General features: G+C 44.7%; 1 protein-coding gene across 8 annotated transcripts in view; it reads right to left on the minus strand.

Annotated features, from left to right (window-relative positions):
• Il15ra (interleukin 15 receptor subunit alpha) overlaps positions 1-13,440 on the minus strand; it is a 29,886-nt gene that overhangs the window by 9,702 nt on the left and 6,744 nt on the right. For 4 of the 8 annotated variants that reach the window (XR_003711726.1, XM_028769837.1, XM_028769836.1 and 1 more), the window contains exons 2-3: positions 5,948-6,142; positions 3,224-3,316 (exon numbers count right to left, since the gene is read on the minus strand). Coding sequence is in view for 7 of the 8 variants with exons in the window: in XM_028769837.1 (XP_028625670.1) it covers positions 3,224-3,316; positions 5,948-6,142 (288 nt within the window). In the remaining variant the exon portion in view is untranslated. Of the gene's footprint in view, positions 1-1,278; positions 1,990-3,223; positions 3,317-5,947; positions 6,143-13,440 lie in introns of those variants that run through there. The other 4 variants (XM_028769839.1, XM_028769835.1, XM_028769834.1 and 1 more) reach the window with 3 other exon arrangements.

Consider the following 13,440-nt stretch of genomic DNA (forward strand, 5'->3'; position numbering starts at 1 on the left):
GGGAGGGGGAGAGGGAGAGGGAGAGGGAGAGGGAGAGAGAGGGAGAGGGAGAGGGAGAGGGAGAGAGAGAGAGATGCTTGTTCTTTGGAGATGGTATGTTATATTCTCAAACTCGATGTCAAGACACAAGTGGAACTATATTTGCACAAGACAGCTAGAATGCTGGTTTTCTCTTCCAGTTCTGTCATTGTTTCTGTTCTATCATGTATCCCTGGCTGACCCGGAACTTGTTGTGTAGATGAGGATGTCTTCAAACTCATAGGGATCTACCTGTCTCTCTGTCTCCTGAGTGCTGAGATCAAAGGTGTGTGCCATCACACCTGACTATTTACATGTTGGCATGACATTTTGAAATAAGAAGCTTTTGTCCAGCTTCCCCGAATGCCCTAGGCGGTATCTGAGGAGACTATTCTGATTTATTTCCTGTTGGCATGGAGGGTGCCTGGGTTTAGGTTCCTGTCTTCCTTGTTCATCACTGGCAGATGGATTCCCCTAAACTGAAAAGTGGCCTACCAGTTCCCTGTTCTCTGTTCCCTTCCCATTAAATATGGGCTTTGCACTGTAGCAAAATCTAGCTTGGGAAACTCAGTCTGAGTAAAGTGTGAAAGGCATCCTGGTGCTCCAGAGGCATGGTGTGTCCTGTTCCCATACTCTCTTAGCCACTCACCATGTAAGAAATGTCCATACCCTCCAGTCCATTGGCACTACTCATTTGTATCTCTCCCTCCCTAAATGACCATCCCTGCAGAGCACTCACACCCAAGAACCCGCAACCACACCAGTTAGTGTCCAAGATTAGGATTGCATATTTTTGTCTCAATGAGGAACATCTGACCAAATATTTGGGACACAGAGGAAAGGCCGTGGGAGACGAGTTGATCATTTTTGTCTCTTGAGTAAACACGGCGTGATTCATACCAGAGGAACTTGGGGATCTCTTCCATCTTAAGTAAGTCAAGTTTCTACCGAGTTCCTCTGTTTACTTGTAACATATTCACCAGAAGAGACCCTGTTTTATTTTTTATTATCTTTTTTCCTAATAGTACTGGAAGTTGAACCTAGAGCATTATGCATGCTAGGGAAACATGGGGAAACTACCAATGACCTAGAGTGCCAGCCCTATTTTATTACTATTCATTTTTGAGCTAAAGCCTTCTGTGCTGTGCAGTGGCATGACATTCAGAAACCTCTCCATCCTCCTTAGAACAAAAGTCCTCACCCTGGGATGCCTCAGAACCACCCGGGAAGCTTCCAGTGTTGTTGATTCTCAGATCTTACCCCAGACCAACTGGAGTTTTCCAGTAAGTTCCTTGTGTATTGAAGACTGGGCCACAGCATGCAGGAAGGTCTGACCAGTTGAGTGAGTTAGGATGATTGAAAACAGAGGTTTCCACATTTGGGAGTAGAAGGAAGAAATGAGAAGCCACAAACAGGATAATGTAACAAACAAACAAACAAACCAAAGCACTTAGTGGGGAATGAGAGTATCACAAGGTGGAGAGCACAAGTTTCAAATATTAATAATGAGAAAGTGCTGAAGGCATTGAGTTAGCCTACACAACACTCAAGTGAAGTACATTGAGCTGGATTCAGTGGCACATATAGTCTGAGCGTTCTGGAGGACGAGTTTATAGCTAGCCAGGGATCCATAGTGAGACCCTGTCAGAAAGGAAGCAAAGAAGGAAGGCAGGACTGAGAGAGGGGTGACATTCATGCAATATTTCTTTATTACAGCCATGTGATGGTTAGCCTTAACTTGACACTTAAATTGTCTCCACTGGTTTGGCCTGTGAGCATGTCTGTGGGGGATTTGTCTTGACTAAGTTAATTGATGTGGGAAGACCCATCCCACTGTCGGTGGCTTCATTCCATAGGCAAGGCTCCTGTGTTCTCTTAAGAGTGGAGAAACTGGGGCTGGAGAGATGGCTCAGTGGTTTAGAGCACTGACTGCTTTTCCAGAGGTCTGAATTCAATTCCCAGCAACCACATGATGGCTCACAACCATCTGTAATGGGATCTGATGGCCTCTTCTGGTGTGTCTGAAGACAACCACAGTGTACTTACATACATAAAATAAACAATACAAAAATAAAAAAAAGGGGTGGGGGAACTGAGCAGAGCACAATTATGCAAATGAACGTGCACGCTTTCCTTTCTTTCTGCTCTTGACTGTGGGGATGATGTGACTGACTGCTTCAAGCTCCTCCTGCTGTGACTTTCCCACCGACGGCTTCTGACCTGGAAAGGTAAGGTAAAAACAAACCCTTTCTCTCCTAAGTTACTTTCTATCAGGATATTTTAACCCAGCAACAGAAAAGACACTAGGACCAGCATCCAAATTAATTTGTTAATGATGAGGACTGGGAAGTTGGACTTGATGGTGCACACCTTTAATCCCAGTTCTCAAGAGGCAGAGGCAGAGGCAGATGAATCTCTGTGATTTTTGAGGCCAGCCTGATCTACAGAGTGAGTTCTAGGACAGCCAGAGCTACACAGTGCAACACTGCCTCAATCTATCCCAACCCTGACACTTAAAAAAGCTCTCCAGTGAGTCCCTCACACAGCCTTTATTTGCGTGTTTGCCACCAATTATAAGACATGCAGGTTCTATGGCCCCAGGCTTCCCTGGCACAGTTTAGCTTGTATTCTGGCTCATCCTGCTGCCTGGTGGGCCAGAGAGATGTGAATTGACACACATACTCCTGCTTTGGCTTTCCTGTGCCATGTGGGAAAGCCCCCCTCGGGGAAACAACCATAATGAGATCAAACCTCAGATGCTTCTCAGTTCCCCATAAAGGTGAGTATCTACAGCTAACTATGCTCTCACGTAGTAATGGCTGATCCTAAGCCATTATGAATTACGCACATGTGAATTCTGGATATCAAGTAACTTGGACTAAAAAAAAACCTAAGCCACTGTAAGTTCTGGATCTTTTTATTTTGGTTTGGTTTTGGGCTTTGGAGGCAGGGTTTCTCTGTGTAGCATTGGATGTCCTGGAACTTTCTTTGTAAACCAGGCTGACCTCAAACTCAGAGATCCACCTGCCTCTGCCTCCCAAATGCTGGGATTAAAGATGTGCGACACCACCACCCAGCTATAATTATATTCTCACTCTTATGAAGTTCTGTTGCCTGGGTTTGCAGTGATCAGCAATGGGCTATGGCATCTTTGTCAGGGGAGCAGGGTAGATGTTAGTTCTTCACATTTTCCCAGGGTTCCTACCTTTTTCAGGAGGGGAGAGGCTCTCTGGCTGTGAGGTCACCTTTGGTGTCACTACTGTTGGCACTGGGCTATAGTGAGCCAGGGAGGGGTCTCCTAGAGAGAGAACAGTCACATGGCATTTATGACTGCTGAGGGCAGAATCTGGGGGCAGTTTCAGAACTAGCTACAAATAAAAATAATCAATGAATCAATGCACATTCATTTCTGGCTTTCAGGGACAAGGCTAGAAAGCACAGGAAGTGGGTATCAGTTTCCCAATGCAAATGTAAACTTTTGAGCCTTTAAACTGCTTTTCTAGTGTCGTCCACAGGTCAGTCATCAAATATTTTTGTATGGAATGATACACACAGCATCCATTTTATCAACACTAGTTTTCATAGGGAAAACAAAATATCCCTCATCAGAGTTCATTTATTTAAGGAAAATATTTAGTGCACAAGAAGCAGGGAAAGACAGTGAAGGTGGTGGTAAAATAATCATGCAGCAAAACCTTTGGATCAGATTAGGCTGACTTAAAGGTCCCATCAGCCTTTGGGTTCCAAGATCCTGATGACAGGGCTGGAGCAATGCTGTGGCACAAGTATACGGATCTGGGTTCTGATCCCCAATACACTTGTAAAACTCTGAGTGAGATGGCCCAGGTCTACAACCTTAGTGCTGTTGGCAGGGAGTGGAGGCAGGCAGCTCTGCACAGCTCACTGCTCAGCCAATCAGTAAGTGTTGGGTTCAGTGAGATACTATTGTGTGTCAGAAAATAGGATAGAGAAGGACAGCAGAGGACATCCTAAGGTAGATCCTTGGTCCTCACATACATGGGCACATACATGAATGCACACTGTCCCCCCACATATATGTGTATACAAATATAACACATACATATAGACAAGGACACACACATATTTCAAAAAGGAAAAAACAAGAGGACTCAGTGGGCAACATGTTTGCCATCAAGCCTGAAGACATGCATACAAATCCCTGGGCCCAACATGTCAGCAAAGAAACAACTCCTGCAAATTTGACCTCCCTCCCTCCCACCCCCTCCACACACAAACTGTGATGTCCCCTACCCAAATAGATTAACTAAACAAACGTAATTTTTAAAATATTCTGATTGCATCTTCTTTCTTTCCTCCTTTCCCTCTTATCCTTATTTACAGTACCTTTCTATCCGATTTCATCACCAAAAGACGTAAGGGTTTGAGGAAACCTGAGTGTTACCGTTTGGATCTGGTCTATGATCCCCAGTTCTAAAGGCTGAGTCCCTAGCCTGTAGCATTCCTTCAAAGGCTATGCAACCTTCAGGAGGTGGAGTCTAGCTGGAGGAAGAAGGTTGTCAGGGCTGGGCCTTTGAATGTCATAGCTAGGCCCAGCTTCTGCCCTGTTCTGTGCTTCTGGATGGTGTGAAAAGCTAGCTCCACCTCACATCCCCTCCACTGTAGACTTAGCCCCTTGGCTTTTCCTTCTGTGTTGTGATGAACCAAATCACAAGCCTAAAAAGGCTTTTTTCTCCCAGGCAATGAAAGACTAACTGGTATACTATGTTTCTCAAGAATGCAAAAACACCAGTTGTCCAAGTCTGGTTCCCAAAGCTACTATTTGTTTTCCGTCTTACTGGACTTTTCTTTTCAACTGGAGCTAGTACCATGGACCAATCTGTTTTCCAGACCTGGTATCAGGGCTTCCTCCTTCCTTTCTGTCTGCTAAACTCTCATTCCAAGGGTGTGTGTGAGAGGAGAAGGATGGAGAAGAGAGATGAATGCCTGGGAGGAAGCCTGGCTCTTCCAGCACTTCCCAGAAGATGGAGCTGGGCATTTTCATAGAAGTTCTGGGTGACTGTACTAGTGGCTGCTAGCCATGTACTGGATACACAGTGGATTCTTGCTTGAGCAGTACTCTCCTGGAAGACTATGGGCCACTTTTTATTTTTTCTAGGGAGTAGAATGGGGGTTAGTGTTCCTGGAAGCACACCACCAAGTGGCTTCCATCCCAAGAATGTTATCCTCCATCCAACCCTGGGTGATTTTTTTTTTTTTTTAAAGTCGATTCGATTCTCACATCCTTCATTGTTTTGTTGTTCTTAATTATCCAGGCTGGGACTGGACCTTAGAGATCCATCTGCCTTCAGAGTACTGGGATTAAAGGCATGCACTATCACCTCCTAGATTTTTTTCTATTACTGTTGTTCTTGGGCATTAATTGGACACTAGAGGTGGGTAATTGAGGGGTATTCTGTTTGTTAGGTTTACCCAGTTTCCCAGGTTCCGGTAAACAAGACCAGAGTATGTTCTCCCACAGAGTTCTGCCTTATTAGAGATCCAAAAAGCTCTCAGGGTGGTGAGTTTGAGTACACAGTCTCATCCATAGACAAACCTCCTGCTACTGTCAGGGCAAAACAAACACTGATGGTATTTACCAGGTTCCACTTAGTTCTACAAGCCTCTATTGACATCAGGCTCATTTTTCTGGGTGACCAGTCAGAGTTCCAAGGGTTTGCCCAAGGACACAAAATGGCTAAATAGCAGAGATAGGAGATGAACCAAGAATGGGTAACAGAACCCATTGCCCATGTATTCCCATAGGGGTGGGTGGGTGTGCTGCTTCATGCCCTACTGGCTTAGTTAGCTCCAGATCTCAGAAGAGATCTCTCTGGCTCCCACAGGTTGGCTGTACCCTCTGTCCAGCCTCAGTTGGAGGCAGGGGACAGTGTGGAGACTGTCTACTTACTGATGCACTTGAGGTTGGGAGTTGTCCAGTGGGCAACGTTTGTGTTCTTGTTGATCACACACTCGGTCAGGGTGGATGTGCCGGCTTTCCGCTTGAAACCAGAGTTACAGACATACCTCTCTCTGGAGTTCACGCTGTAATTCTTGACCCGGATGTCTGCATGCTCAATAGATATGGGGGTTGGACATGTGGTGCCTACAAAGCGCATGAGAGGGGAGAGAGACGAGAAGACTGGGTTTACTCATGGGTGTCCTCATGGGAGCCCAAGAAATAGCTCTGTAGCTAGGGTTGAGCGTATCCCAGGGGCTCCATAGTGTAGAAGCCAGGCACAAACACATGGATATGGTGAGAAAGCACACCCACTATCTGAAAGTCTCCTAGGAGTTTCCTTTAAATTCCATTCATTCAGTGCAGCTGAATACCTAAGAGCCATCAGCAAACCCTCTCTCTTCCCTCCATTGCCCACCCGTCTCCAAGCTCATGATATCTCCTGAAGCTATTATCTTTCCACATTTGGATCAAGCTTGTTTGAGGGATATCACATTGTTGTTTTGGATCAATGGCAAGAGTCTCCAGATTGGTGTCCTTGTATGCCACCACCAGAACCCCCATAATTGTTAGCCAGGTATACTTGACCTGACTCTTCCTTGCAGCCTGCTACTCTCACAGGGGGAAAAAAAAGCACAAGTTTATTAAGAAGCCTACATGGTTTCTTGTCAGAATCTGCCCTTCTAGATGCTTTCCTCTTTAGTTCCCCGTGATTAAAGGCCTTTGATTCTCCACAATGCTCCCTCTTCACAACCCACCACACTTTCAGCTGTCTACCTCCTGCCACCCTTCTTTGCAAACTGCTATGTTTACCTTCTAGAAAAACCTCAATTTGCTGAGCTGGTAACCTGGGCCCTAAGGTTCTGTGATCTTTCCTCTCTATATTTGGCTGACTCTACTTTGCTCAACATTGTATTCTTGATCCTAGAACGGTGCCTGGAAATACTAAATGTTCAGATACATATGGGAAGAATTAGGGTTAGGCTTGGTGTGGAGGCTCAAGACTTTAACCTCAGCACTCAGAAGGCAGAGGCAGGCAGAGGCAGGCAGAGGCAGGCAGAGGCAGGCAGAGCTTTGTGAGTTTGAGGCCAGCCTGGTCTACTTGGTGAGTTCCAGGCCATCTAGGGCTACATTTAAGGCCTTGTTTAAAACAAGCATTGGAAAGAATGATAGATAAACACTTTTCCTCAGGAACAAGCTGGAGTGTGACCCCTGGCCTGATTTAGTCTGGTTTGTTTTATTTCTTATATATAGTCAGTTTCTCTGATTATTTCAAGAAGAAACTAGGAACAAGATAGATATCCCAGATAGATCAGCTCTCAGGATAGCCAGAATCAGACCCCTACTGCAAAACTCCAGCTAAAACCGGCTGCAGTGGGAGAGCTCTGTGACGCAGAAGTGAGGAGTTTTAGAATATGATGTTCGAGGGTTCTAGAAATAGATGAGGGGTCCAAAAAGTTTTCTACTTCTACATCATAGCCTGTTTGACTTCTTTTTAACCCCAGTACTCGGGAGCAAGAGGAGGGAGGATTTCTTTGAGTAAGAAGCTAGCCTGGTCTACAAAGCAAGTTCCAGGACAGCCAGGACTACATAGAGAGATTCTGTCTAACAACAACAACAGCAACAACAAGACAAACCAAAACAAAACCTTTGTGTTTGGGTGCTGGGAACTGAGCCTGGGTCCTCTGCAAGAGCAGCAAGGGCTGTCACCTGCTGAGCTATCTCTCCAGCCCCATCTTGGACTTTCTTTCCTCTCTGTCTCCAATTGCACAGAGCTTGCCTGACTTCCTTTTAGAGCATTTATACTTAAGTTCAATGGGGTTGAATTTGAAATGCTCTGAGTGTGGATCCTCCCATGTTTTCAGGACCACCTTTTCGTCTCCACTGCTTTCTCTTTTTGCTTTCAGACTCGGGGATTTTTATCAACAAGTCTCATCTTCTAAGTCTTGAAGTATTCTCCTCTAGGATTCTTGCAACTCTGAGCATTTATTATATACATCAAGATAAAAAAAATAATCCAGGACTTATCACTGGAGAGGCTTTAAACTGAAGAACGTGTTAGCAATAATTATAACACAGTCATCAATGGCTGCCTCCTGAGAGAAAGGTAGTTGTTCAGTTCACGAGACCAAACGTATCAGCATCCCCATCTGGTACTAGAGTCCCAGGGAAGTCCTGGAGAGGTGCTGGTCCTCAGTCTACAATGGATCCCTGAAGCTACCAGCAAAGGAATGTCTGAGAAACTGAACAGATGAACTTGCCAGCCAGAGTGCGGCCAAGCAGACAAAAGGCAAATGCTTCCTCTTTTCATGTTCTTTTATGTGGGCTCCCACCAGAGGTGTGGCTCAGAAGAGCCAACCAAGAAACTCCCTCACAGGTATGCCCAGTGGCTTGGGTTTTAGTTGATCTCAGATGACATCAAGTTGACAACCTAGAATATCTTTTTTTTTTTTAAGATTTATTTATTTTATTTATGCGTACACTGTAGCTGTCTTCAGACACACCAGAAGAGGACATCGAATCTCATTATGGATGGTTGTGAGCCACCATGTGGTTGCTGGGATTTGAACTCAGGACCTCTGGAAGAGCAGTCAGTGCTCTTAACTGCTGAGCCATCTCTCCAGCCCCCAACCTAGAATATCTTATCACAAGTTCACATCTTGTCAACTTGACACACAGTTCACATTCTCTTGTGTCATGCTTAATTTCTAAATGGAAACAATAACCAGGTCATAATTATACTTAACATTATATAACTATCCCACATGTAACTGCAAATGCATTATATAATTTAGAATATGTGGAGACTGTCCCATGCCAGGATTATAGCAGCACAAGCTAAATACATTTTGACTCTCTATGAACCACAGTGTCAGGTATTCTATTATTGCAACAGAAAATTAACTGTTCTAAGAACTCTTCCTCCTCTTATTCCTCTTCCTCCTCTTTCTCCTCTTTCTCTTTCTTCTCCTCCTCCTTTTCATTCTCATCCTCCTTTTCTTCTTCCTCCTTCTCCTCTTCCTTTTCCTCTTCTTCTTCCTCCTCCTCTTCTCCTCTTTCTCTCTTTCCTCCTCTTTGTCCTCCTCTTCATCCTTCTCTTCCTCCTCCTCCTCCTCCTCCTCCTCCTCCTCCTCCTCCTCCTCCTTCACCTCTTCTTTGATGCTATGGATCAAACTCAGGGCCTTGCACTTGCTATACAAGTGTTCTACGAGGATCCTTCTCGAAGGAACGTCTAAGAGGCATTGACAGTTCAGCCAAGACTGTGATTTGCTGAGAACATTTTCCTTTAGTTACCCCTCTAGTTGTGGTTTCCGAATGCTGACCTGCCAGCCCCTCTTTTTTGTTTTTTTTTTAAAGATTTATTTATTTATTATATATGAATACACTAGCTGTCTTCAGACACACCAGAAGAGGGCAGTGAATCTCATTACGGATGGTTGTAAGCCACCATGTGGTTGCTGGGATTTGAACTCAGGACCTCTGAAAGAGCAGTCAGTGCTCTTAACCACTGAGCCATCTCTCCAGCCCCATCAGCCCCTCTTTTTATTAACCACCTATACACAGCATTTAGAGTTCCTTCTTCCACGACCAGGGCCCTGTGCTGTTAATTCCACTTGGTCTGTATTTGGAGCCTTAGCTGTAGCTTTATTTCCCAGGGCGAGCTCATCACTGCCACATGGAATCTTTGCTCTGGTGCCTTCTGCCTGTCACTTCAGGTCCACTTTTTCAATGATGCTCAGGAGTTATGTATGGATCCATCTGTAGAGCTTGTTAAAACTAGCTGGCTCCAACCCAGAGCTACTGAGCTGGGGGCTCTGAGGAAGAGCCCAGGAATCTGTATTTCCAAGTTCCAGACGATGCAGGCCCTGCAGGTCCAGGAACTGTGCTTTGGGAACTGCTGCTGTATACAAGCACAGGGGAGCAAATGGTGTGTTGTTTATGACACAAAAGTGTGAACAGCAGCAGCCTGTCCATACCATCTTCCAGGTCATAGCACTGAGTCCATAAATGGAGATTTCTTTTACACACTTGTCTTTATATGATCCCCTAAACTTCTATTCTAGGGCTTTAACTTAAAAAATGCATTTATTTATTTATTTATTTATTTATTTATTTATTTATTTATTTGTGTGTGTGTGTGTGTGTGTGTGTGTGCATGTGTTGGAGTCATACCACAGCATGCTTATGGAAGTTGGGGGGCAAGCTGTGAGAGTCAGTTGTCTCTTTCCATCACACATGCTAAGAGAGGTGGTGGTCAAACTCAGGTCATCAGGCTTGGCAGCAAGAATTTTTATCCACTGACCCATCTCAATGGCTGTGCTGAGAATAAGTGGATCTCATTCTCCTGCCTCATTCTTTAAAAATCTACCCCCCCCACAGTGTGTGTGTGTAGCTTGTGTGTGTATAGTCAGTTCCATGTGTTTAGCTCCGTGTTTCCAAACTTTTAAATCTGCATTTGGGGTACTTAGGTGTATGTTACATTGCTCGAGAAATACTTAGGGATGGGGTAATGGTGTGGGGTGGGAAGGAACCATCATAAAGACCAATTCAAATAACCTTAAGAACATTTGGCAGCAGACCAGAATGGAGAATCCAGTGAAACATTCTAGGCCTGATCTTTTATAAAATGTTCCCTGAACTATGAACGCCTTGGACCTTTGGACCTGTGAGAGAGCTATTACATTATTTGTGGCTGGACATTTTCCAGCTATAGATCAGTATCTCCAGAGACTTGTGAACTCCCCAGGGAAAAGGTTAGAGGAAGACATCTACACTTTTTCTTCTTTGCTCTAAGCCTGTTTCTTAAAGCTATTGTCTTTTCTTGGGCTAGCAGGGATCCTATGAGATCCAGTTTGTTTTGCTTCCCCCCCACCCTGAGAACTGGCAGGCCTGTCATGGGTCATTTTGAAACCTTGGAGGTAAAGGAACCTAACAACCCCTTCCTCGCACAGGGCATTTCCTGCCTTTGGAACTGCAGAGGTAATGCATTCTGCACAGAACATCCTTTTCCTGATGGCTGAGATTGCTGTAAATTCTGCTTGGTCCTTCCACACATCTGGACCACACATCTCCTGCCTTTGGAACATGCTGTACAGGGTAGAAGATGAAGCAGATGGACACAGCTGGGAGCGATAAGACGTCGTGGTCTAACCGCAATGCCTGAAAACGTGCCGTTGTGAAAAACCTCAAGGATGAGCAAGAATTAGCCAGACGGATACGGGAAAAGCAGGACAAGCAGTCCAGTCTGGTCAATGGGAGTCGATATATTTCCAAAATGTTCCTGTGAGAGGAGTCAGCCACTGTGGCCCTGCAGGACACATTCACTGCTGGCAAACAGCGGGTCTCCTTTCGTCAGAACCTTGAGGAGCCTGCTTGATAGGATGGGAATTTTTTTTTTAAAGTTGGAGAAAGGTGGCTCAGGGGTTCAGAGCAAATGCTGCTCTTCCAGGGGACCTGAATGTAGTCTCCAGAACCCACATCAGGTGGCTCATGACTACCTGTAATTCCAGCTCCAGAGGACCTAATACTGTCTTCTGGCCCCCTTGTGTATGTACACAGCACATAGCAGACACTCGCACAGACATATACCTACACACAAATAAAATACGAAATAAATAAATCTTAAAAAGTATCAAAATGGGGCTGGAGAAATGGCTCAGTGGTTAAGAGCACTGACTGCTCTTCCATAGGTCCTGAGTTCAATTCCCAGAAACCACATGGTGGCGCACAACCATCTGTAATGGGGTCTGATGCCCTCTTCTGGCGTGTCTGAAGAGAGCAATGGTGTACTCATATACATAAAATAAATAAATAATAAAAAAGGTGTATTCATTAAAAAAAAAAAGTATCAAAATGAGCAAATGACGGAAACAGAACTAACAGAAAGAGAAGTGAATGTGACCTAGAGTCTGCTCACCCACAGACTGTTGATGCTCCTCCATCCTCTCCTCTGTCCTCAGCATGGCCCAACACCTCTCTGCAGTCCTTCTTCCCTTTGCTACCCCAGACTTCATCCAAGCATCCATCTCTCCAGTCTCCTCTTGTAACTGGTTTTAAGCACACATTCTTTTCCCCCCTAATGGGTAGAGTGCTTGACAAATGTTCATGAAGCCCTAGGTTTGATCCCAACGCTGTATTAAAGCCAGGTATGTTTTATTTTGTTTTTGAGACAGGGTTTCTCTGTGTAGCTTTGTCTATCCTGGAACTCACTATGTAGACCAGGCTGGCCTCTAACTCACAGAGATCTGCCTACCTCTGCTGGGAGAGTAAAGGTGTTGCCACCACTGCCTGGCCTTAAGCCAGATATGGTGATGCATGCCTGTGATCCCAGCACTCAGGAGGTAGAAACAAGAGGGCTAGAAATCCAAGAGTATCTTGAACTACATAGACAACTGGAGTGTAGCCTGGGCTACACGAGACTATCTCAATCCCCCACACCCCTCGCAAGAACTCGCTACTGTAGTTTCCTAAGGAAGTGCTACATTAATTTCTCAGCATATTCCTCCCTAAGTCTAAACTGCCATTTCCAACCCTTTTGTTAGTTTTTCGACATTAATTTATTTATTTGTTTTGTGTGTGCCTGCATGTGAATCTTTGTTAATTGCTTTCAAAGTTGACTCTTTGATTCTGTGTCTTTTACTGAATTGTAGACCCAGAACATCAACTTCATGGGAATCCCACAGCGACAATGTTATCACTGAGGGTCAGCTCAGGGAAAAACTGATACCTTAGTAATAGTAAGTCTTCTCAAAACCCGAACACAGTATCTGCCTTGATTTAAGTCTTTCATGTTTTCTATTAAAAGCATTTAATACTATTTAAATGCTGTATTGTATTTAGCGTGTGTGTGTGTGTGTGTGTGTGTGTGTGTGTGTGTGTGTGTAAGAGGACAACTTTCAGGAGTGAGTTCTCTCATTTCAGGATTCTAACACCGGTCTTCCGGCTTAGCAACAAGCACCTTTACCAGCTGAGCCATCTCACCTTGAGCTTCCAGCATGCTAGTCTTGTATAGCTTTTGTCAGATGTGCTAAGGGTTCAATTTTTAAAAATACTTTCATTTATTCTTTGATAGGTTCAGGCATGTATATAATGTGTTTTTATACTATTCACTCTCTAAGGACTTCCTTTTCTCACCTGGAGACTCACTCCAATCTCCTTCTTCCTTTAAGTAAGGCCTTCATTCACTTCATGTCTTTTAAAAATATATACTGTGCTAGATGTTTTATGTCAACTTGACACATGTGAAAGTCAGCTGAGAAGTGGGAACCTCTCAACTAAGAAAATGTCTCACCGGGTGGTGGTGGCGCACACCTTTAATCCCAGCACTTGGGAGGCAGAGGCAGGCGGATTTCTGAGTTCGAGAGTTCGAGGCTAGCCTGGTCTACAGAGTGAGTTCCAGGACAGTCAGGGCTACACAGAGAAACCCTGTCTCAAAAAACCAAACC

The sequence above is a fragment of the Grammomys surdaster genome, unplaced genomic scaffold (assembly GCF_004785775.1).
Source record: "Grammomys surdaster isolate TR1022 unplaced genomic scaffold, NIH_TR_1.0 194, whole genome shotgun sequence".
NCBI lineage: Eukaryota > Metazoa > Chordata > Mammalia > Rodentia > Muridae > Grammomys > Grammomys surdaster.